Source organism: Physeter macrocephalus, chromosome 7 (genome assembly GCF_002837175.3).
Source record: "Physeter macrocephalus isolate SW-GA chromosome 7, ASM283717v5, whole genome shotgun sequence".
Taxonomy (NCBI): Eukaryota; Metazoa; Chordata; class Mammalia; order Artiodactyla; family Physeteridae; genus Physeter; species Physeter macrocephalus.
Genome location: NC_041220.1, coordinates 69,100,865 through 69,128,082, shown reverse-complemented (window position 1 = coordinate 69,128,082; position 27,218 = coordinate 69,100,865). Strand labels below are relative to the sequence as shown.

Genomic DNA, 27,218 nt, shown 5'->3' with positions numbered 1-27,218 from the left:
CACACACACACACACACACACACACACACACACACACACCATGGAATATTACTCAGTCATTAAAAAAAGAGAAGGTAATCTTGCCATCTGCAACAACATGAATGAACGTGAGGGCATTATGCTACGTGAAATTGGTCAGACAGACAACAAATACCATACGATCTCACTTAAAAAATCAAAAAACAGGGCTTCCCTGGTGGTGCAGTGGTTGAGAGTCCACCTGCCGATGCAGGGGACACGGGTTCGTGCCCCGGGCCGGGAAGATCCCACATGCCGCGGAGCAGCTGGGCCCGTGGGCCATGGCCGCTGAGCCTGCGCGTCCGGAGCATGTGCTCCGCAACGGGAGAGGCCACAGCTGTGAGGGGACTGCGTACCGCAAAAAAAAAAAAAAGAAAAAGAAAAAAAAAAAAAGACAGATACAGAGAACAGACTGGTTCATTATATATTATCTATCACTATTTCACTGCACAAAGTTAAGAGATAAGAAAATTAATCTTAGTAGTTACATTCAACAGTATATTCTGGAATATATGATAAATTATGGTAAACCTTTGATATCCAGCCTTAACCTGAAAAACCAAGTTTGGCCTCAAAGTATCCAAAGAAATCTCTGCAGGGAAAGTACATCCTACTTAGTATCTGACAGCTGATGCCCTGACCCTCACCCATAAATCAAAAATTACGTTAGCTCAGGAAGAATTATAATGACAATCAGTAGTAGTGGTAGTAGGAGCTATAGTAGTTATAATGATAGTAGTATTAAAGGCCATCTCTTTCTGAGTACTCACACATACTAAGAAGCACTTCTCATAATTCATTTAATTTTCACAATAACCTTAAGAGGTAGGTAATTTAATATGCTCATTTTAGAAATCAAACTGAAATAAATGGAGCTGCCCCGTACTCTGTACCAAATAAGTGATAGAGTAGATGCAAGCCTAGGCCATTTGGCTCCGGAGGCCAAATTGCTCTTAATCTCCACAATGTACTTCCTTAACCACCATAACAGAAGCTAAAAGAAAGGTGAAGCAACCAGCCTTCTATTCACTCATCAAAACTATTCAATAATCCTGTTAGTTATGCTTCTCATTCTCCTCTAAATATTCTCTAAGTTCTTTTCAACTCGTAGATCCAAAAATGGATAGTGCTTCTCTCCTCATTGCCCCCCCAATCCATCTCCATTACTTGTCTATTGGAAAAGTTAACAGAAGCTAAGAAGGAAAATTCTAAATAATTGCTACTTTTAAGAAGTAAAGTCTGCAGAAAGTTAATAAACTGAGCTTTGTGGGCAGCAGTTAATATAATTAACAATTATTATCATTAATATATTAAATATTATATAAATAATAATAACTACCCTTGACCAAACTGGTGATAATCAAAAGTATATTCAAATACTTATATAACCACAAACCATACAGTTTTAACAAAGATTAAGCATGGCTATTTCATTTTCAAAAATCTTGAATCGTATAAAATAGATATAGACAGCATTAGTAAATCTATTCATACTAAGAAGATATATTTTTTAAAATGCTTTATCTTATAAATAAATGTGGGGCAACTACATTGCATGAATAGACAGTTGGCAATAAAAAGCTTCACTTTCAAAAACTATGAGCACAGCTAGGTAGTTTCTGGTTTCTGAAGGTAGAATTTACTTGAAAGCAATGTAAATCACCAATTAGTTTATTATAAAAGCAGACAGAGAAACCTAAATAGGATGGTGAGAAACAGGCAAGGTCACATGCGAAAAATGTAAAAAATAAAATTGCAAAGAATCTAAATGTTTTCTAAAAACCATTGCATTATAGATAAGTATGTTCAGGTTTTAAAAAATCTCTACTTTGTTATTAAGCTTTCACTACTCAAGACTATTTAAAAAGTAAAGTCCACAAAAGCCCTTTGACAGGAGATAAAATACCAACATTTAATTGAGTGTTTTTATTTTATTCAATCTTGTTTTTTTTATTTCTGCCTAGCTCTGAGAAATCAGTTCAAAGAAATTAATACATGGCCAAATTTATACTAACATTGATAAAAACTAAAATCTGTACACTTATTGGAAAATAAAGCAAGCATATGATGCCCAGTAAAGCATCAATGAACTAGAGTCCAATTAGATCCTAAAATTATCCGCAGTGTTTAGCTTTTCTACCTTCCTACTATACACAAACACACATACCCATACACACATACATAGAGAAGGAAAACTAACAAACCTAATACAAGAAAATAAGATCTCAAATAGAAAGAAGCCTCACATGTGAAACAGAATCCCATCCCATCCCTACAGGCTGTAGGAGCTGTAGCTGGTATGTGATTTATCAGTCTACTCAAATGAGAACCTAATACTAGGTTGCAGAGTTAGCGTACTGGAGCCTGCGTCTCAAGTTTAAGCAGGACTTATAAACCTGAGATATAAACTGGCTGTGGCAAGAGGGAAGATTGGAAACGACCGGATCTCTTAGAATCTACACTGTGTTGCATTCTGAATCAAATGTTGAAAATCTCTCATTTATAGCTGTGCAAATAAACCAGAAATTTCTTGTTGTAACTATCAAAAAAAAATAAGATCTCATCACTATAAGCAAATTAAATAATGAATCAGGGTATATACTGTCCAGCCTCTCATACAGTTTTGTCCAATGAGAATACTGACGTGCTAAGACACTGCAAGATCCTCAATAAAATCCTCAGTCCAGTTGTGATTAAAGCATTATACTTAACAACAAAACAGTGCCACAGATACAATGATTTACAACAAGGGCTTCAATAAAAGGTTAAACTTCAATTAGCCAGAATATTCAACTGCCAAAGTAAATTCCTCAATCTATTTTTTGAACATTCCAATTAATGAGTTTTTTCCATGCTTTTGATGCCCTAATTTTTGGACAATGAAGGAAGAAAGCAACTGGATAAGACAGAGAAGCTTATGGGTATGAAGTTTATTCAAATATACTCTAAAGTATGTTTGCTCTCTAAAAAAAATTCACATTCTGCAAAATGGCAGGCTAAAAATAATAGGGCTAATGAGGAAAAGAGAGCTGGGACAAACCACTGAAAAAAAAACTATACAGCTCTGTCACCAGAACACTGACAAAAACATTAATTGGTATCTGGGAAGGTAACTTGGGCTGACCAGGCAGGTAGCTTAATTTGGCTGAAGGCTGCCACGAGGACATAAAAACACATCAAAATAAGATTAGGAGGTTCTCAACCAATAAGATAAAACTGCAGTTCCGAGCCAGCGCGGGTGCTAGTCAGGAGGCCATCCATTGGTAGAGAGTCACACAAAAGCTGAGAGGTAGACCTCTCTGGGAAGAAAACCTCAGGTACAAGCATTCATATTAATGTTCTCCAGTTGGAGTGGAAAGCCTACAAGCTGGCAGTGCAGCAGCCAAGCTCAGGGCGACTTCCTTCCCCTACAAGTTATAACGCCAGCTCCCCCACCACTGCCCTGCCTCCCCTCGCCTAGGAAAAGCATTCCACGTGAAGCAACGTAATTTTTGTGTTCAACTGTCATAATTCTCTGATTTCCAACATGTATGAGCAAATCCACATTAAAGAAACAACAATATCATGCTTTAAATAAGTTTGCAAAGTAAAGCTAGATATCCTTTTAGGCTCCATTTTCTTTTGATTATTTTTCTTCTGGAGTGTTTGCCCTTTTCTTTTTGAGTTACATGAGTTAGCCAATTGTCAAATGTGTAACATAAATTACAAAAGTTAGCCATTTGTCAAGTGTGTAATAAATTTTTTTTCCAGTTTATCATTTGACTTTATGCTTGGGTTCATGGTTTGGGGGAACTTTTAATGGTTTAAATTTATATGTCAATGGATTCATCTTTTCTATTTCCTGAGATTAAAAGCCTAGTTTGCACATTACCTACTCCAGTGTTATAAATAAATTCAGACTTATTTTCTTCAAGCACATTTATGTTTTATTTTTTACATTTAAGTCTTTGATTTATCTGAAATTTTAGCGTAATGTTTGAAGTAGAGATCCAGTCTGATTTTTCATCCACAAGTGGATAATAAAGTTTTGTATTTCCATCTGTTTTTCCCCACTGAGTTGAACTGCTATCTTTATTATACAAAACCTCAAATATATTTACATTGACCCTCTTTTCTACTGCACTGATCTCAGTGGCTGGAGGCTATGACAGAGGATGTTTAAAATGGAAAAAACAGAGTAGAAATGCTAGAAACACTTTAATTGAAACAGTGCAGAGCAGTGCTGTTTAAATACTGCAACTTCCTAACATATTTTATACCTGATGATCCTCCTCCCCTAAATCATCTTTTTCAGAAATTGTACCATGTGCATATATAAAATATTAAATTATAGTACCTGTCAAAAAGGAAGAAAAAATTCTTAAAAGAGGCTGTAATGAAAACTGAGGTATTCTTTTGGAATCAAAGGCCCACAGGATTACTCCTTCTGACATACACTTAGGTTGCTTTCTAATTTTATAATCAATAAGGAATATTAAAAAGAGTGGCCAAATAAACTACTATCTAAGATTGGCAATACTGTGACCTCAAGAAGCAACAGGTCTGGATATTTGGATTTCAAAAGTTCAAAGACTGGGCTTCCCTGGTGCCACAGGGGTTGCGAGTCCGCCTGCCGATGCAGGGGACACGGGTTCATGCCCCGGGCCGGGAAGATCCCACATGCCGTGGAGCGGCTGGGCCCGTGAGCCATGGCCGCTGAGCCTGCACGTCCGGAGCCTGTGCTCCGCAACGGGAGAGGCCACAACAGTGAGAGGCCCGCGTACCCACCCCCAAAAAAAAAAAAAAGTTCAAAGACTGAATAATTAAATGTTACGCTGTTTTTCCAGAAATTCCAGATTCCTTAATTATATAATCTCTATGTTCTATAAAACCTTATCTAGAGCTTAAAAATATCCATGTACTAACCATTAATTAATCTGCTTTCATTCCTATAGAAGTTTTATAAACATCTTTTTAAATGTATTTCTTGACTATAGTTTCATAAAATTATAATACATGAAATTAAAAGACTAGGTTTAGGTAAAGGAATGGAAACAGCAGGTCCTAAGTACTGTATCTTATAATTTTTTTAATAAATTTTCCAAGTACTTACTTATTAAACAATGTATGTTATGGGAGTAACGGGAATTGTCTGGGATGGTGAAGCTGCCATCACAGATAGCAACCTGACTCTCACCAAAAGGAAGAGTGAAGAAACAAAGTTTATACAGCAAACATCCCAGGGCCTGTAAAACAAAGAAGCATGAATATCATCAGAGCTCATGTATCAATTTAACCACAAGACAAAAAAAAAGTAGCCACAAACCAAAAACTAAATATGTTATTTAAAAAAATAAAAGCCTAATGTTTCTATATTGGATCAATCTTTTCACAAATTACAACTTAAACAAATTAATGTACTTAATTTTTAAAAAGGCATTTAACTGTATCATTACCATATTTTTCTAACACATCTGTGGCTAGCTGGCTGAATTAATGTTATCATGGAACTCTAGATCATGAATGATATAACTAAAATTATAAGTGGCTGGTTCCCTTCGGGAGAAAAATTACACTTTTATTTCTTTCACAAGGAAAATATATATTTAGTACATAACTAGCATATAACAACCAAGCACAAGGCTCCGCTGAGCAGAATTTTTTTTTAAATTCACTATATCTGTTTTTAAATCCTGGGATTCCAAGTACGAGTTAACCAGCACAGTTAAACTTAGCAGACAGCCATCAATACTGATTATTCCCAGATTTTCACTGATTTCACTGAGCACGTCACTATTTCATAATATATTATTCACTGAGCACATAATATAAAAATTAGTTCTCTACTTCTATATATAATCCTACAATTTTAATTCTACATTACACTAGTCATATTTGTACCTGGGTAATTTATATATAATTCAAAAAGGAAGGGCTCTGTCTGCTTCACTTGCACAGATTCACAGACGTCATAGCACCAATAAATCTACTTGCTGACAATGAAGACAAAACACCCTAAAAGACAAATTGCATCTGGAAAAGTAGCACAGGAAATTTTTAGCTAAACTGCCAACATCTCAAACCTGAGACACCGTTACAAAATGTGATTTTCTGCTCAAGAAATCATCATGCTATCACAGGAAGTGTCACCTATAAGCCTTATGAGTGTAAGGCGTGATTCTAATTCTAAATTGATTATATAAAATTATCCAGTAGTAACTATACAATTACATCAGCAATAACTGAAATTTGGCCTATCTAAAAATAAGCAAATCAGCTTTCCTTTGTTGGATTTTCTCCCCACAGCAACTTAGCAAACCCAATTAACAAATACACTAGCCTTTTAACTACTATGAAGATCACAATATACAGAAATACCTTTCTGAGTTCAACAATATTAACTTATAACACATTATTTTCAATACTATAACAGTCTTCCAATGAAAAAAGTTTAAATATTCTTGAAATGTCAATATATTAGTTCAAAAACATTACTAGATTATTTACCACATGACTAACAAAAGTATTTAGATTCTGAATAGAAATAACCAGTTCAATGTGGCTTTAAAAAAATTTACAATGCTTTTTTTCTATAAGGAAGATATTTTCAGCTTTTATGCAGCAAATTGAGTGTAAGCCTTCCTTAAAAGCACTAAAAAATAAATTATTAATGGTGTAATATCTGCATTAAATTACACATTTCTTCTGCCCAAATGATAGTTCGGCAAACAAGATCTGCATTTTAGCCAGTTTTATCTTGTCAATCAAACCTTTAGTAACGTGTCTTTTGTTATGGGAGTTCCCAGATAACAATTTTAGATAGCAATGCCAGTGTACTTAAGAAACATAAATCTAAAATACTCTTGCTTTACAGAGTGTGAGCACAGTGAAGTGTCCTAATTTTTTTTCACACCAAAGGCATTTCCCTCTTTATCCATTTGATACAATAAGAACTGTTGAAGAAACAGGAGGGAACGAATGACCTTATTTTGAAGGCTGAGTATCACCATCTTTAATTTTCCTCATTAAAAGGTAACATGAAGCATCTCTCACTGAATTTCCTACTGGTCAATAAAATCAGCATCCTAGTTCTCAGGATAAAAATAACCTACAATGAAAACTTCAAAACAAAATTTTTTTCCCCAAAATATATATGCTAAATGACTACTTTAACCTCAATATCATAACCCTCTGAATCAGCAATATTTTTTTTCTGGATATTCTTGAATTCACACCTAAATTGTTGTAGCATTTCATCTGAGCTAAGACAAGCATTAAAATGGCATCATGGAAATTAAAACTCTGTCAAGCATATAAACACAGATTCTGTTTTCTGATTACTTTTCTGGCTTCTTTTTTATCCTTGAGTATCTATTTGTCATCCCACAGCTATACCAAGTTATCCATTATAGAAATACTGTCCCATATACTAATCTGTAAATGGCATAAATTTTAAACTTATCACTGACAATTTAGTATGCTGCCTGGCATGCATCCGAAGCCTGGTGAAAAATGAAAACAACAAAAAAAGATTCCCTCCTTTTTGTTAAGATATTGGGTTGCACTCGCGTTCTTAGAGACTTTTTTTTTTTTTTTAAATCAACCCTTGATGATTTCAAAACAGCAGTCAAATGTCAAACTATAATGTCTGTTGTTTCCTCTGCTGTTGAAATATGCTTTTAGGTAATGTGGATTTCAACATCAGTCATAAAATTAGGCCAGAAAACACTTCCACAATCACCTCCTCTAATTAATACCTTCATTTTATAAATTAAGATCCAACTGAATTTGCTTTCTACATTATACTGCAAGCCATTTACTATAAACCATTTAATGAGTCAAATGTTAATGCTGAGAAGAGTGAACGGAATTTGAGTCACACAAGCTGGTGATCTGTAAGCAGTATCAAATTATCTAAATCAAACCTATTCATGGTTTGATTAAATTATGTATATGGTTAAAAATTCAACTACCACAAGATTTAAGAACCACCAGTGAAAGAGTGTATATTATGTAGACAAAGGAAAACCAATCATAGATATTCTTTTTTTTATTATCTTGCAAGAATATTTGGTATCCCAACCCCTATAAGAGAAGGCCAGGAGAGGGGCACCAAGAAGATACTCATTTGGGTTCACACGTTACACTCAACTACTTTCTAAACATTATGTTTTAAAACAAAATAAATACGACTTTTCTTGGAAATTCTAGAACTACTTTCAAAGGAGTATTTTTCCTCCATCCCTAACATAGCCACTAGTGGTAGATATGGCTAAATACCTGTTAAAGTTAAATGAATTCTCATCTAAAATAGATTTTCTTGGGCTTCCCTGGTGGCGCAGTGGTTGAGAGTCCGCCTGCCGATGCAGGGGACACGGGTTCGCGCCCCGGTCCGGGAGGATCCCACGTGCCGCGGAGCGGCTGGGCACGTGAGCCGTGGCCGCTGAGCCTGCGCGTCCGGAGCCTGTGCTCCGCAACGGGAGAGGCCACAGCAGTGAGAGGCCCGCATACCGCAAAAAAAAAAAAAAAAAAAAAAAAATAGAGTTTCCTGCTAGTTTATTAAATATAGCCCAAACATATTTTACTTCTGAAATAAGTTCTTAAGAAGTGTGGGCACTCTAACATAAAGTTCAACTCTATAGAAACATGATATATCTCAATAATTCAATACAGATATAGATGCTAAATGATAAAGAACCTCAATATATACAGGTTAGTCAATGGTATGTTTATAATTTTTAAAAAGTTTTACTCATGTTAGTTTCCACTAAAGAGATCCTAAAATACTCCAGAAAATTATCAACAATATTACGTAATAATTATGTCCAGCTTTTCCATACTGTGATCAACCAAAATTGCACTCAAATTAAAAAAAAATGTTAACAATCATATATATAATTTAAATTCTAAAAAATACTGTGGTAAAAGTTACATTATATGGAAATCCTTTATTTGCCTTTTTATACCTAAGCTTTCCATCTCAGGATCAAGAAGATAATATGTGCTAATATTTTTCTTCTGAAGAAGAAGCTTTACTGTCCACCACTCTCTGCTACTTATTAGGAAATACCTTGCGGAGGACAGGGGGAAAATAATCAGATTTTGTTAATTTGGTTAGTGAAAATGTCAGCCTTTCTTGGCCTTACCCAGATATCAGCCTTGGTGGTGATAGGTTTCCCTCCATAAAGGTTGATCATTTCAGGGGCTCTGTATGACAGAGTTGTATACCTGGCAGTAAATAAGTAAAATGGAGTGGAGATATAAAAAAAAAGACAGATACTACATTGTTTCTACATAAAATACTACGAAAAACTTTTAGGTTCGATAACATTATAAAGAAATAATACTATTTGAAAAGCTCATTAAATGTCCATCAAGGATTAAACAATACAAAGCATCTATACACATTTTTATTCAACAAGTGCAATTGCATCTATAATGATAAAAACAATTTTTAATAGAAAAATTTTAAATAAAGGTGACGTATGGGAAATGTAGTTTTCCTTGAATTTCTTATATGAAATAATACAATTTGACTATGAAAATATCCTTATCAAAATATTTTAGTCTATTAATTTAAAAGTAGAGCTTCCACCCTCTCAAAAAATTAATTTCTATGTTTATTAAGCAGCTTGTTTTTATGGACTCTAACATAATTCCTTGCACATGGTAGTAAATCTCCTTTAGGTTTGTTTTTATAATTGTTGTTTTAAAAGTAATCTCGTTGCCATAATCTCATTGCCATAATTAACTATTATTAATTACACAAATTAAGTACAGTTCTAAAACTGTCAGCATAATCAATTTGGAATTAAGATACTATGAATAAATATTTACCAGTATAAAAACTCCAAATCCATTATGAACAGAATAAAGTAGTGCTCAATGAACAGAATAAAGTAGTGCAGAAATTATTAGAGTATCAAAGGAATTCCTATATTATGGCATAATTTAAGATTCATTTTCAGTGTTTATACGTTTTATTTTACATGAAGTATCTTAAAGCTCAATATTCTACTATCTTACTTTTTCCAAATTACCCTGACTGGGTGATACATTCTGATGATACTACTACAGAGGAGTGATCTAAGAAACCAGAATATAAATTACATGAGGACAGGACTTTTTTTTTTTTTAATTCACTGCTATACTGTAGTGCCAACAAGTGTCCACTACATTGTAGGCCCTGAATAATTACCTGTTAACTGAATAAATGGTTAGATCATTAACTCCTCAACTGAGCCACAAAGCACAAGAACCCATGAGCTTATTACATTCATCACTAGTGTACAATTCTGCTGAACCTTAACTATACTTCAGATCTTAACAGCAAGAAATGAAACTTCCAGCAAGTCAAAGATGCTTGAGCAGAATTCTGCAGCTGTCATTATACATCACAACCCAATTTTTTAAAATTATATGTATATACATATATCCACAAGAAGCTAATTCAATAATTCATTGTTCTGTTTCTTCAGGACATTTATGTTTACTAAGGAGTTTGTTTTTATGGAATCTAACATAATCATCATAGGCTGTTTCCTGAGTAGAAATATTTAAGTCTAGAAAACCATAGTTTTATACAAATGGTCCAGAGTAAGATCAGCTCTACTTGAGCTATCTCAAAATATATGTTGCAGTTCAAACGAAAGCTCCTAGGCAGCCTTAAACAACTGAGAATTTGTAAGGAAGTGAAGAAAAGCAACTTAGAAAAGGCACCTACTTAGAAATTTCTATTCTGACAGATCTTTCTGCATTCTGTATCATTTTATTAAGATAACCTAAGATTTACAAGCAGTACTATTTTCTAAAACTAGAAAACAGAAAAGTCAGGGAAAGGTCCTTATAATAGTACTCTAGCAACCATGGAAAGTACAAGATTAAGAAAACGTAAGGCAGATAGATACGAGTTACATTTCTACCAGAAAGTTTTCCAATACAATATTATAAAGTAACAAGTTTTCCACATAGTTTGCAATGCATTAATAGGTCAATCTTCTTATATTAAATATGAAGAAAAAGTTTAATGTTTTCAAATAATTTAATTTTTCCTAACAAGCACAAATCCTCAGTATTGATAAAAACAAAGATGTTTAACTGAATTCAGCAATAACTTCAAACTCCCTTTAATGATTCCACTAATTACTATAGCTTATTTAACAAATTTCTTGATAAATTTGTTTACAATACAGATGAAAATTCTGTTTCCATTGTAAAATGTATTTCCTATTGAACTAGATGAGACATAAACTAATCAATGTCTATGGCACAGAAATATCTTAAAGAAATCTATTAATGGAATACCTAAAATTTATATTAGCAGAGCTGGTCACAGACTCAAGTTAACTAAAATTCCCATGAGACAAAGCACAATAAAGATAACTTACTTTTTAATTTCTTCTTCTACTATATTAACTCCATCTTTCTGAGGATTAAGAAATTTATTTGTGGCACTGCCAAAGTCACAAAGTACATAGTTTCCACCATCATTCAACAAAATATTTTCCACCTTCAGAAAAGAAAAGCAATTAATAGTATTTTCAAGGTGAAAATTATATTTTTATAACAATGTTTTTACACAAACACACACACACATATATATATATATATATATATATATACATATATATATATATATATAGAGAGAGAGAGAGAGAGAGAGAGGGAGAGAAAGAGAGAGAGGATACCTCAAATTGTGAGAAAGGACAAATGATTCAGAACAAAAATATACTTTACTTTATCTACTGCTTCTCTCACTAAGAACAGAGGAGTGCTTCTCCCATCCCAGGATGATTTTTGCAAGGGCCAAGGAACCCTAAGTCCTCTCAAAAACTGCTTCTATGGAAGAGAAGAACTAGTAGCAGTCAGAGTCTATACTATACCTCCATTTTTCTCCTTTTCTGACACTTAGCTTACCTATAGAAAGGTAACAAAAACCATTACAACTCTACCTCTAATTGACTCCTAATTCCATTTTTATCTAAAATACTACACTGAAAAACACAGATTTGACTTTATGCCTTAACTTAGAGATCAGAGTTGTAGTAACTTAAATAAAATTATGCGCACAGTTTCTAAAACAGGAGAATGTGGGTTCACAGCCCAGCTCTGCTACTTATTAGCATATGTACCCTTAGACAACTTGCTTAACCACTCTTGTGCTTTAGTCTCCTTATCTATAAAATGGGGAAAATAATAATATCTATTACATGGGATTGTTGTAAAAACTGAAAGAATTAAAACATGTAAAGGGCTTAGAACAGTGACTGAAATAAGGTAAGCACGCAATAAATGATACTATTATTAACATTTTTACACAATATTTTTTATTTTTATGATACAGTTTTAAATGAGTAATTCAATTTCTCTCCACTCTACCAAAATACTCACATTACAGTTTCTTTACAATTTTTCTTCTATATTTCATTTTACTCTACTTTTAAAAATATTCAATATTTGCACAAAATATTTATACAAGAAATCTACTTTAAAAAAAGAAACTTACTTAAAACAAACACATGATTGCATAAATTTACACATGTAAAAAGAACTAAGTATATGAAATATGGTCTATATAAAATTATGCAGTTCAATGCCTTTTTTGTTTTAAAATCAAGAAGACTCAGCTGAAAACATCAACTTTACATTTAAAAAGTTAATGAGCTATATAACTGCAAAAAAATCAGACCGAATTATTGGGGAAAATGTAAAAGCTGCATATTCAAGAGAACTGAAATGAACTATACTGGTTATCGAAATTAAGTGACAGAGATCTGTAGTCAAGTATTTCAATCTTGCCTTGACTTGTATCCTTTCAGCACAGGTTTCCCTAGATGATGCTTTCATGGTTAACAACCTATATTCTAAGTGACAATTTCTATTCTCTTGTATCTTAAGAGCATTTTATTATCACTTTTCATAAATTTTGTATAATAAGTCAGAATTGGGATTCATTCATTCATTAAATATATATTGAGACCCTGCTATATGCCAGGTACTGTTCTAAATGCTTGGATATGTCAGTACAAAAGAGAAAAATATCCCTGCCCACAGGAAGCTTACAGTGTAGAGGGAGAGGACAGAAAATAACCAATAGACATAATACATAAGCAAATTTTAGAGTATCTGAGAAACTGACAAGTGATAATAAAAGGCAGAACAAGTAGAGTATGGAAAGGTTAGGTTGTAATTATAAATAAGGTGGTACAAGGACAGGACTCACTGAGAAAGTGAATCTGAGCAGATTTGAAGTGGGGGAAAGATTAGCCATGGGATATCTGGGCATAAAGCATTTCAGGAAGAGGAATTTTTGTACTCTTAGTGTTTGTAGGTATCAAAGAGGACACCTATGCTTCTAAACAATATGTGTAATGATAGCTCAAGCAATATGATACCAGGAATGTTCAATCCCCTTTGGGCACTTTTTCTAATTTAACAAGTGGGTACCATATACAAGAGGTCAGATTCCATGAAAATGTAAGACAAAGTGACCTTAGAGTGACAATCATCACCAAATTATAGTAAATTATCTAAAACTACAGTAAATTATAAATAAATGAGTAAAGAGACCCATTTACGGTCACCTCCAATATCTCTGGAAAACACCCTGATGCCTAAAATGAATTTTAAGAAATAGGAGGAGTGCTGAACTGGGAAGAATAGTGTGGAGGGATATCCAACCCGTGTCAGTGATGTTCATATTTTTGTTCATACGAAACCTTTTAAAGAAGCCTGCTCTGTAAAACGGAAGCAAAGTAGGGAGCACAAAATCCACCTCTACAGCCGTGCTAGCAACACTCAGGGTCATGAAAAGCACAATTTCAATTCTATAGTCAGTCTTTATATGGCCTCAGGAAATGTAGCTGGGGACAGAGAGACCAATCTCAGTGCTAGTAATAAAAACTAGTTTATATGAAGACAGTCCAAGAACATTTTTAACTCCAAAGTTTAAAAGGCATTAATCCATAAGTAGACTAAAGTTCATACCTTCAGATCCCGGTGAATTATTGGAGTCTTACACTGATGCAACCTTGCAACAGCTTCACAGGTATCACAGAATATCTGTAACACTTCTGGTTCTGTAAAACCTGTCTGCAGCTTCTTATTCATCTGATTCACTACCTGCCCAGCTAACCAAAAAAGTAATTTTGAGAAGACATATTTTTAATAAATGAAGACTACCACAAACAAAGAGATTAAGAAATGTCTATGGTCTCAGGTAATGGGGAATTGGCTTTTTTTATAATTTTCATGTAAGGATGCTTATTATACCATATTGTGTTGATTCAATGACATACATTTTTTTTCACATTTTACATCTCTGAAGTGAGAACATCTTAAAATAAGTGACATTCTGCTAATGCTATTGGCCATATTTTAACATCTCCAAATTCAGAGTGTACCTTGTAATTGATGGCATCACAGATTTGAAGAAACGGTTATTCAACACTGTGCTAGTTTTAGGGGTAAACAGTGGTGAACAAAGATAAAGTCTCTATTATCATGGAATTTATAGTCTAAAGGCAGAGATAAACACTAAACAATCACACAAGTCTTTATCATAATTACGTACAATAAGGATAATATGAGAAAAACCCAAATTTAAATTAGTGAAGGAGGATGGGGAGAAGAGAATGCCAGAGAAGGCCTAAGGAAGTGATTATTTATGTTGAGACTGAAGGTTAATCAGGAATTAACCTGGCAGAGATCTGGGAGAACACACTAGTGATAGCAAGTGACATATACAAAGGCCTCTAGTTTGGGAAAGAGCTTAATGATTTTGAATAACTTAAAGAGAACCACTGTGGGTATGGTCTAGAAAGCAGACAAGAGAGTAAAAAGTCAGATGATACTGACAAGACAAACAAATCAAGATTTTATCTTGAGATTTTTATCTTGAGAACCAAGGAAACTTCCTGATCTGACCTTTTAGAAGATCTCCTTGATTGGGGGATGGAGGAATCACAAGAGTGGAAAAAGAGAGATGGGTTAAGGGGCTAATGCTCTAAACCAGGTTAAGAGATAGTGGGCAAAGTAACTTACTAAAATCAAATTGTCACAACAGTGAGCCCCGAGAGGATTATTAAATATTACAATGTACTACAATAATTGATAATCTAATAATGACAATTATTAATTACTAAGAGAAACTTTACTATCATTATATTTTAAGAATGCAAGTAGGGCTTCCCTGGTGGCGCAGTGGTTGCGCGTCCGCCTGCTAATGCAGGGGAACCGGGTTCGCGCCCCGGTCTGGGAGGATCCCACATGCCGCGGAGCGGCTGGGCTCGTGAGCCATGGCCGCTGAGCCTGCGCGTCCGGAGCCTGTGCTCCGCAACGGGAGAGGCCACAACGGGAGAGGCCGCAACAGAGGGAGGCCCGCATACCACAAAAAAAAAAAAAAAAAAAAAAAAGAATGCAAGTAAATACATGATTCATTCACAGCATTCTAACAGAAATCAAGTTTGGAAATTTAAAAAGGCAAGCTTATGTTAACTTGAAACTTTCCCGTAACAAGTTTGAATAAATGAATGTCTGCTACTGTGTAATCTGTAAGAAGGTGCATACACACCTGTTCCTTCTATTTTTACTGTCTAAACAGCATTCTCATATATTTTCTGAAATAGGTGTTTTTTCTTAGAACTTTAAAGTAGGGGGAAAAAAAACATTTATTTTGCCTATCAATCCTCAACTTTCAGAAAACTAAGGTCCCTTTGGTTGTAATTTGTTCAAAGTGTCTCATATAAGATTGAGGCACCTGACTAGGCAGCAATTTCCTCCATCCTCTTGTTTGTCAGAGGCCCTGACTCATTTTATCCAAAAATTAAACAGTTAGAAAAGTGTTTTATTGGTGTTCATTCACATTCTTGAAATATCTTTTCACAGCTAAAGAAATCATAACCTTGAACTCATTCTATCTTTTCCACACTTTCAATGTTGTAATGAGTAGAATAAATTTTAAACAAAAGTCAATCTTCTTTCTTCCTTTCAGAGATCTTTGGGCTAGAAGGCTTGAATCACAAAATCCAGCCCCCCAAAAAAGCTAAAAAGCTCTATTTGAGCTGCATTTCAAATGCAGAAACAAACAAAATTTCATTATTCAAAATCAAAGTCTTCTGAAAATTAAAGTAAAATTATTCTAATGAAAAATTTAAAAATCAGATTCAGAAAGGAAACAATGTATACTGAAGGTCTTTTAAAATAAGGTGCATGTAACTCCCAAATCTTTACATATTTTTCACAGTTATCATCTCCTAAACAAGAACTTTTATACTCTGCCCAATTTCATCTTTAAAATTTAAAAAGTAAACATTTTTCTAGCCTCAACAATCATCTCTCTGAGATTACACTTACACTTAATTTAAAATGCTATACCATCCCATTTAAATTTTGATATGACTTTTTTTAACAAGATACTTAATTTTATCTGCAGTAGACTGCACCATTGGCTCCCAAATACTCACTTGCCTAAAAACTGAAGCTCATGTAGCTCCCCTTTTACAATGTCTTCTGGATGACAAACTCATCCAGGGTTATGATTATGCTCAATTCAATTATTTTTAAAAAGTTACAAGTAGCCAAGGGCTATTAATCAACTCTCATCCAGCTAAGAATTGGCACCTTAAATGCTAGAATTCAGGAAAGTAGGGTAAAGAAAATCAGTATCGTCTCCTTAAAGAGATCACAATGCTTTACAGTAGAGAAGGTGAGATATAAGTAAGGAAAAACGATCAATATCTAATTTTTTACGTTATATATGGAAATAAGTTACAAACGTATCACAATAGATATTATAATATTGATTCATTTCATTTTCCTCTGTCCTTCCCCCTTCTTACAAGACTGGAGTAAATGAGACCACATTTTCTTCATTATCATCACCAACCTCCTTCTCCTCCAACCTTCAGGAAGTGACAAGAGTTCCTGGTACCATAATTAACAATCGTAACTGTCTTAAGAGACTTTATATATAAACCAGGGCTCCCTAGAATCCAAACTGTCAGATACAGTCTGATGGGGGAGGGGGGAAAGCAAGTTCGCAGGAAATGGATTAATTGCCTCCATTACACCCATTAAAGAAAAAAAAAAGAAAAAAATTTCAGGGACTAAAAATTATTATTATAATTCTTAAGGTATACTATACAAGTAAATATTTCTTTGAAAACACCACATTATATCCAAATAAAATGTGGTTTTCTATCTTCTGATGTTTTCAAAAGACCACATAATATAAATTTATAAAAATTATAGATCGAAATGCATCCTTGAAATTTATTACATTTAATACGTTCAAAGATAACATGGTAGCATGCTGGAAAAAAATCTTGCAACACTAATATGGACACAGTATGCTCTTCTTGGTTGGATTATAAAAGAAAATGTATAGGGAACAGGAAAGGTGACTGTTCTTTACGTTTTAGATTTTCTGTTTAAAACCCAACAGCATTTTTCTAATTGTCCATTAACATATGCTCATATCATCATTGCATCAACTCTGAGTAGGTTTTAAATACTTTTTAACAGCATTCCTTATTTAGACAAATAATTAAAGCTGAGATTGCAATGAATGCCCAGAATTAGATGACAGCTGCCCTGGGAGAAACCAAGACACCTACTAACCCATTTTTATGGGCAAATTTTTTTTAGCATAAAACAACCACAGCAAAATACTTACCTCGACAATATTCCATTAAGATAAGCACTTCCCATACATTATCACTAACTGAATTAACAGTACAGTCCAAATAACCCACGATATTTTTGTGACCAGACAGCTCTTTCTGTAAAAAATAAACAAAATTTTTAAAACTGGCAAACTTATATTTTAAAGGTCTATCATTAACAATGATTTGAAGTCTAAATTGATATATTTAAAGAATTTCAAAAAGTAAGATTTAGGTGTAAGTATGGAATCCAACACATTTCAAAAAGGTTTCTACAGTTTCAATGGAAAGTTGATTTATATGTGACTGTCATTTCCTAACAAGCAAATAGTTAATGAATACTTATTTTAAATTCAATGGGGAAGAAAGAGATGGTTCATTCAAAAGTAACAGTCTCCAGGGCTTCCCTGGTGGCACAGTTGTTAAGAATCTGCCTGCCAATGCAGGGGACACGAGTTCGAGCCCTGGTCCAAGAATATCCCACACACCGCACAGCAACTAAGCCCGTGTGCCACAACTACTGAGCCTGATCTCTAGAGCCCGCGAGCCACAACTACTGAGCCCAAGTGCCACAACTATTGAAGCCCATGTGCCTAGAGCCCGTGCTCCGCAACAAGAGAAGCAGCCGCAATGAGAAGCCTGCGCACTGCAACGAAGAGCAGCCCCCGCTCTCCGCAACTAGAGAAAAGCCCGCACACAGTAACAAAGACCCAACGCAGCCAAAAATAAATAAATTTAAAAAAAAAAAAAGTAAGTTTCCAAAAGTGAATGTACAAGATAGTCCTTTGGGACTCAAGAATAAAATATCAGAACTTTTACTTATTTTTATCTTAAAAAGATAAAGAAATTAAGCTCTAATATTTATGAACTAACAATTACACTCTCGTTTGTTTGTTTTGTCTGCAACATATTGCAATTTATGTCCACCTAGTCAAGTGAATTTATGAATGTATGTACTTTTAACTAAATAAACTAAAAAAATAAACAAGTAGCTAAAAAGGATTTTTGTAAAGAAACCATAAAGATAACACTAATATTATATTATAAGTACAAGAAAATAAGAAGAAAATGGCAAATCTGACACTTTTGCTCCTAGTACAAGACAATCATCAACATTTGTAAGGTTAAAAATCATAATGATCTAAATAAGGTCTGTCTGTAAATTAAAAACTCTTATCAAGAATACTGTTTACATCCACTATCATTAAAATAAACCTAGTTTTAAGTGTGTAATATAATTTGAGATATTAGCTAATGGCAGCTGAACATGTGAATAATTCATAAATAAACATAAATAGTGAAGGATTAGTCATCAAAACACAGTTGGAAGACAACTGCTCACCTCCCCAAAATATCTTATTTAAAAGCATAGGATCTGAGTTTTGCTGAGGCTGACGATGACTATATTTTATATATCTCAAAATTATACAAAATCTATTGAAAGGAAGAATTACAGTGTAATACCATATCTGGGCTCAAGTTAGAAAACTTAGTCTAAGATCCCTATTATCTCGGAGTAAATCTTTTCACCCTTTTGACTAATAGCCTTACCTGAAAAAAAGCAAGTCTCAAAGCCTAATCAACCCTAGTCTAGCTAAGGGACAGGGACAATAAAAGCAGAATTCTGATAAGTCATACTGTATAAATGAGCCTATCTTCAAACAGAAAGGATCGAAATATGTGTGTTGATAAAGATGTTGACACAAAATAAGAAAAACTCCCTCTTAGCAGTTGGGGAGGCTTGACAGTAACAAGTGTTTACAAGGAAGTGGAAAAACTAGAACCCTCCTAACACTGCTGGTGTGAACAGAAAATGGTTCAACTGCTGTGGAATTTAATGGTTCCTTAAAAAGTTAAATGTGGAATTACCATATGACCCAGCAATTCCACTCTTAGATACATACCCAAAAGAACTGAAAATAAATAATACATATGTACACATATTCATAGCAACACTACTCACAATAGCCAAAAGGTAGAAATAGCCCAAATGTCTATCCATGGTTTTTTTAAAAAGTCCATCAATAGATGAACACATAAACAAATTTTGATACATATATAGTATATATAATGGAATATTATTCACTCATAAAAAGGAATGAAGTGCTGATAAGTGCTACAATGTGGATGAACCTTAAAAATATGGTAAGTGAAAGAAGCCAAACACAAAAGGTCATATATTGCTTGATTCCATGTATATGAAATATCCAGAATAGGTAAATCCATCGAGACATAACATAGATGGGTGGTTGCCAGGGCCTGGAACAAGAGTGGAATGGGGAGCAACTGCTTCATGGGCAGGGGTTTCCTTTTGGAGTGATGAAAAGGTTTTAAAACAAGGTAGAGGCAGTCTGTGTACAATACTGTGAATGTACTAAAAACCACTGAATTGTTCATTTTAAAATGTGAATTATAAAATGTGTAGTATGTGAATTTCACCTCAATAAAACAAAAATGTTAAATATATATATAAGCACTTGAAAAACAACAGATGAGGAGGAGGAAAATGAAGAGAACAAAAGAAGAGAGGAAGAGAGGAGGAGGAGGAGAAAGAGGGGAGAACAAGAATAAGAAACCATCCAGAGCACTGACAATAACCAACTCTAGAAAAAAAGAAAATTTTTATTCTGTAATTTTCTTGAAATGTTTAATCTAGTTAACTGAGTAACTGAAATTTTCTTTAATGGCGTATTAAAATATTTTTCACTTTTCCTAATATTAAAGAAGAATTTTTTCCTTGCTGAAGCATACCTTACCAATACTACAGAGTTCACACACACACACAAAGCAACTTTACAGCATGATTTTAAAAATGAAAAGCAAAACTAACTGTTGTCTGTGAATACTAACACATATAGTGAATGTATTACATACCCAGGGGAAGCGTAAGCACCAAATTCAGGATAGGGGTTTCCTTTTGGATGAGGATAACAGTATAAGGATAACGTTACAGAGGAATACACAGAAGGCTTCAACTGTATCTGTAAGCCTTTAATTCTTAAGTTGGGTAGGGGGTAAACTGGTGTTCACTAATTTTCTAAATTCTTCTATTCTCAAAATATTCCATAATTTAAATTTATTTTAAAAAGGAAAAAAGAAAGCAGAGAAGCTTGCCTGCTGAACTACAATAGGGAAGGGAGGAAAGGTAGGAGTTGTTTGTATTTAGCCCTAAGTATGGCTATAAAGAGTACACTTCAAAGGTTATCTAAATGTGCCCAAGCCAATAAGCAGCTTGCCTAAAGGCTGGTTAATGTTATGTGAAAAACTGAAAGAAAATACACCAAATTTTTCAAATGGAATTACTCTTTCACTTACCATAATTGTAATTTCCCTTTTACAAATGCTGAGGTCTGTCGCGTTATTGACATACATTCGCTTCAATGCATAGCGGAGTCCACCATGAGTCCGCACCAGGAAAACTGTGGAGAATCCACCTACAAGAACAAGAATCGATTAAATAAGAAGAATTTGAAGCTCCTGCCAAAATCATGTAACGGCACTGAGGAGCTTAATCTCACAGGGAAATAAACTGATTGTACACAAGACAAAAATAAGAACAGTAAACAACTAACACATTGTACTAAATTAACAGCCAAAACATTGGCTTCCTAGGCCAATCATGAAGTAGCACATACAGGATAACATGCTTCTCAAGTTAAAATATACAAATATCATTTGAGTGGGAATATTTCTTATATACAATGTGGAAAATGTTACAACTTAACTATATCACTATACTTTGGCAAATACTAGTGATTGCCTACCCATCAGCCTCTCTGTCTTAGTGATGACAAAACACTCATGTGATTTAATATGAGACATCAACGGGATCAGATGGGTGGGTCCCTCTTAAAGTTCCAGGGGATCAACCAACACTGTTCTAAGGCAATAATGGAAATCTCGTTTCCTCTTGTCAGCAACTGATTTAGGATTGAATATGTAACCAATTATGGCAATATGGGACATAAGGAAAACTATGCTGAGGGTTGCAGGAAAGATTTTCCAACCAGAAAAAACAAAACAAAACAAAAAAAAGATTTCTATGACGAGGCTCTGCTCTTCCTTCCAGCTTTTGGATTTTGTTGTATAAGAATATAATCTTTAGACCTATGGCAACCATATGTGGTCATGATGAAAAAAAGAATCAGAGAGAAAATGACCCAAAACATTGAATTACTTTGGCAACTGAATTACACAAGACTTCCAGACCTCTCATGTGAGATTATAAATGTCCTCATTATTTATGCCACAGTCTGCTAACTGTACCCGAGAAAGCATCATATCTGAAACACAGCCAGGTATTCTAAAGGACAATTACTTCTGTCACATACAAACAAAGACTTCCACCTTAAGTATTTAAACCTCATATTGGCATAGGATATTTTCAAGATTAATTATAATTTTAAAACAAAAGAAAATTACCGATAGCCTCATTCACCAAAGGGAAGACAGCAGAAGCAAGAAAAACAGAAGCAAGAAGAACTACAGAAGCAAGATGAAGCCCATGTGCCTAGAGCCCGTGCTCCGCAACAAGAGAAGCAGCCGCAATGAGAAGCCTGCGCACTGCAACGAAGAGCAGCCCCCGCTCTCCGCAACTAGAGAAAAGCCCGCACACAGTAACAAAGACCCAACGCAGCCAAAAATAAATAAATTTAAAAAAAAAAAAAAGTAAGTTTCCAAAAGTGAATGTACAAGATAGTCCTTTGGGACTCAAGAATAAAATATCAGAACTTTTACTTATTTTTATCTTAAAAAGATAAAGAAATTAAGCTCTAATATTTATGAACTAACAATTACACTCTCGTTTGTTTTGTCTGCAACATATTGCAATTTATGTCCACCTAGTCAAGTGAATTTATGAATGTATGTACTTTTAACTAAATAAACTAAAAAAATAAACAAGTAGCTAAAAAGGATTTTTGTAAAGAAACCATAAAGATAACACTAATATTATATTATAAGTACAAGAAAATAAGAAGAAAATGGCAAATCTGACACTTTTGCTCCTAGTACAAGACAATCATCAACATTTGTAAGGTTAAAAATCATAATGATCTAAATAAGGTCTGTCTGTAAATTAAAAACTCTTATCAAGAATACTGTTTACATCCACTATCATTAAAATAAACCTAGTTTTAAGTGTGTAATATAATTTGAGATATTAGCTAATGGCAGCTGAACATGTGAATAATTCATAAATAAACATAAATAGTGAAGGATTAGTCATCAAAACACAGTTGGAAGACAACTGCTCACCTCCCCAAAATATCTTATTTAAAAGCATAGGATCTGAGTTTTGCTGAGGCTGACGATGACTATATTTTATATATCTCAAAATTATACAAAATCTATTGAAAGGAAGAATTACAGTGTAATACCATATCTGGGCTCAAGTTAGAAAACTTAGTCTAAGATCCCTATTATCTCGGAGTAAATCTTTTCACCCTTTTGACTAATAGCCTTACCTGAAAAAAAGCAAGTCTCAAAGCCTAATCAACCCTAGTCTAGCTAAGGGACAGGGACAATAAAAGCAGAATTCTGATAAGTCATACTGTATAAATGAGCCTATCTTCAAACAGAAAGGATCGAAATATGTGTGTTGATAAAGATGTTGATACAAAATAAGAAAAACTCCCTCTTAGCAGTTGGGGAGGCTTGACAGTAACAAGTGTTTACAAGGAAGTGGAAAAACTAGAACCCTCCTAACACTGCTGGTGTGAACAGAAAATGGTTCAACTGCTGTGGAATTTAATGGTTCCTTAAAAAGTTAAATGTGGAATTACCATATGACCCAGCAATTCCACTCTTAGATACATACCCAAAAGAACTGAAAATAAATAATACATATGTACACATATTCATAGCAACACTACTCACAATAGCCAAAAGGTAGAAATAGCCCAAATGTCTATCCATGGTTTTTTTAAAAAGTCCATCAATAGATGAACACATAAACAAATTTTGATACATATATAGTATATATAATGGAATATTATTCACTCATAAAAAGGAATGAAGTGCTGATAAGTGCTACAATGTGGATGAACCTTAAAAATATGGTAAGTGAAAGAAGCCAAACACAAAAGGTCATATATTGCTTGATTCCATGTATATGAAATATCCAGAATAGGTAAATCCATCGAGACATAACATAGATGGGTGGTTGCCAGGGCCTGGAACAAGAGTGGAATGGGGAGCAACTGCTTCATGGGCAGGGGTTTCCTTTTGGAGTGATGAAAAGGTTTTAAAACAAGGTAGAGGCAGTCTGTGTACAATACTGTGAATGTACTAAAAACCACTGAATTGTTCATTTTAAAATGTGAATTATAAAATGTGTAGTATGTGAATTTCACCTCAATAAAACAAAAATGTTAAATATATATATAAGCACTTGAAAAACAACAGATGAGGAGGAGGAAAATGAAGAGAACAAAAGAAGAGAGGAAGAGAGGAGGAGGAGGAGAAAGAGGGGAGAACAAGAATAAGAAACCATCCAGAGCACTGACAATAACCAACTCTAGAAAAAAAGAAAATTTTTATTCTGTAATTTTCTTGAAATGTTTAATCTAGTTAACTGAGTAACTGAAATTTTCTTTAATGGCGTATTAAAATATTTTTCACTTTTCCTAATATTAAAGAAGAATTTTTTCCTTGCTGAAGCATACCTTACCAATACTACAGAGTTCACACACACACACAAAGCAACTTTACAGCATGATTTTAAAAATGAAAAGCAAAACTAACTGTTGTCTGTGAATACTAACACATATAGTGAATGTATTACATACCCAGGGGAAGCGTAAGCACCAAATTCAGGATAGGGGTTTCCTTTTGGATGAGGATAACAGTATAAGGATAACGTTACAGAGGAATACACAGAAGGCTTCAACTGTATCTGTAAGCCTTTAATTCTTAAGTTGGGTAGGGGGTAAACTGGTGTTCACTAATTTTCTAAATTCTTCTATTCTCAAAATATTCCATAATTTAAATTTATTTTAAAAAGGAAAAAAGAAAGCAGAGAAGCTTGCCTGCTGAACTACAATAGGGAAGGGAGGAAAGGTAGGAGTTGTTTGTATTTAGCCCTAAGTATGGCTATAAAGAGTACACTTCAAAGGTTATCTAAATGTGCCCAAGCCAATAAGCAGCTTGCCTAAAGGCTGGTTAATGTTATGTGAAAAACTGAAAGAAAATACACCAAATTTTTCAAATGGAATTACTCTTTCACTTACCATAATTGTAATTTCCCTTTTACAAATGCTGAGGTCTGTCGCGTTATTGACATACATTCGCTTCAATGCATAGCGGAGTCCACCATGAGTCCGCACCAGGAAAACTGTGGAGAATCCACCTACAAGAACAAGAATCGATTAAATAAGAAGAATTTGAAGCTCCTGCCAAAATCATGTAACGGCACTGAGGAGCTTAATCTCACAGGGAAATAAACTGATTGTACACAAGACAAAAATAAGAACAGTAAACAACTAACACATTGTACTAAATTAACAGCCAAAACATTGGCTTCCTAGGCCAATCATGAAGTAGCACATACAGGATAACATGCTTCTCAAGTTAAAATATACAAATATCATTTGAGTGGGAATATTTCTTATATACAATGTGGAAAATGTTACAACTTAACTATATCACTATACTTTGGCAAATACTAGTGATTGCCTACCCATCAGCCTCTCTGTCTTAGTGATGACAAAACACTCATGTGATTTAATATGAGACATCAACGGGATCAGATGGGTGGGTCCCTCTTAAAGTTCCAGGGGATCAACCAACACTGTTCTAAGGCAATAATGGGAATCTCGTTTCCTCTTGTCAGCAACTGATTTAGGATTGAATATGTAACCAATTATGGCAATATGGGACATAAGGAAAACTATGCTGAGGGTTGCAGGAAAGATTTTCCAACCAGAAAAAACAAAACAAAACAAAAAAAAGATTTCTATGACGAGGCTCTGCTCTTCCTTCCAGCTTTTGGATTTTGTTGTATAAGAATATAATCTTTAGACCTATGGCAACCATATGTGGTCATGATGAAAAAAAGAATCAGAGAGAAAATGACCCAAAACATTGAATTACTTTGGCAACTGAATTACACAAGACTTCCAGACCTCTCATGTGAGATTATAAATGTCCTCATTATTTATGCCACAGTCTGCTAACTGTACCCGAGAAAGCATCATATCTGAAACACAGCCAGGTATTCTAAAGGACAATTACTTCTGTCACATACAAACAAAGACTTCCACCTTAAGTATTTAAACCTCATATTGGCATAGGATATTTTCAAGATTAATTATAATTTTAAAACAAAAGAAAATTACCGATAGCCTCATTCACCAAAGGGAAGACAGCAGAAGCAAGAAAAACAGAAGCAAGAAGAACTACAGAAGCAAGAAGACAGCAGAAGCAAGAACTACAATCCTGCAGCCTGTGGAACAAAAACCACCATCACAAAGAGGTAGACAAGAAGAAAAGGCAGAGGGCTATGTACCAGATGAAGGAACAAGATAAAACCCCAGAAAAACAACTAAATGAAGTGGAGATAGGCAACCTTCCAGGAAGAGAATTCAGAATAATGACAGTGAAGATGATGCAGGACCTCAGAAAAAGGATGGAGGCAAAAGTCGAGAAGATGGCAAGAAATGTTTCACAAAGATCTAGAAGAATTAAACAACAAACAAACAGAGATGAACAATACAATAATTGAAATGAAAATACACTAGAAGGAATCAATAGCAGAATAACTGAGGCAGAAGAACAGATAAGTGACCTGGAAGACAGAATGTGGAATTCACAGCTGCAGACCAAAATAAAGGAAAAAGAATGAAAAGAAATGAAGACAGTCTAAGAGACCTCTGGGACAACATTAAACGCAACATTCACATTACAGGGGCCCCAGAAGGAGAAGAGAGAGAAAAAGGACCTGAAAAAATATTTGAAGACATTATAGTTGAAAACTTCCCTAACATGGGAAAGGAGATAGCCACCCAAGTCCACGAAGCACAGAGCGTCCCATACCGGATAAACCCAAGGAGAAACACACCGAGACACATAGTAAACAAATTGGCAAAAATTAAAGACAAAGAAAAATAATTGAAAGCAGCAAGGGAAAAACGACAAATAACATGCAAGGGAACTCCCATAAGGTTAACAGCTGATTTCTCAGCAGAAACTCTACAAGCCAGAAGTGAGTGGCATGATATACTTAAAGTGATGAAAGGGAAGAACCTACAACCAAGATTACTCTACCCAGCAAGGATCTCATTCAGATTCGATGGAGAAATCAAAAGCTGTACAGACAAGCAAAAGATAAGAGAACTCAGCACCACAAAACCAGCTCTACAACAAATGCTAAAGCAACTTCTCTAAGTGGGAAACACAAGAGAAGAAAAGGACCTACAAAAACAACCCCAAAACAATTAAGAAAATGGTAATAAGAACATTCATATCAATAATTACCTTAAACGTGAATGGATTAAATGCTCCAACCAAAAGACACAGGCTTGCTGAATGGATACAAAAACAAGGCCCATATATATGCTG

General features: G+C 34.4%; 1 protein-coding gene across 1 annotated transcript in view; it reads right to left on the bottom strand.

Annotated features, from left to right (window-relative positions):
• BMP2K (BMP2 inducible kinase) overlaps nt 1–27,218 on the bottom strand; it is a 143,869-nt gene that overhangs the window by 62,429 nt on the left and 54,222 nt on the right. The window contains exons 2-7 of the mRNA XM_024115354.3: nt 24,890–25,008; nt 17,672–17,777; nt 13,984–14,126; nt 11,385–11,506; nt 9,144–9,225; nt 5,111–5,243 (exon numbers count right to left, since the gene is read on the bottom strand). Of these exons, the coding sequence (XP_023971122.1) occupies nt 5,111–5,243; nt 9,144–9,225; nt 11,385–11,506; nt 13,984–14,126; nt 17,672–17,777; nt 24,890–25,008 (705 nt within the window). The remainder of the gene's footprint in view (nt 1–5,110; nt 5,244–9,143; nt 9,226–11,384; nt 11,507–13,983; nt 14,127–17,671; nt 17,778–24,889; nt 25,009–27,218) is intronic.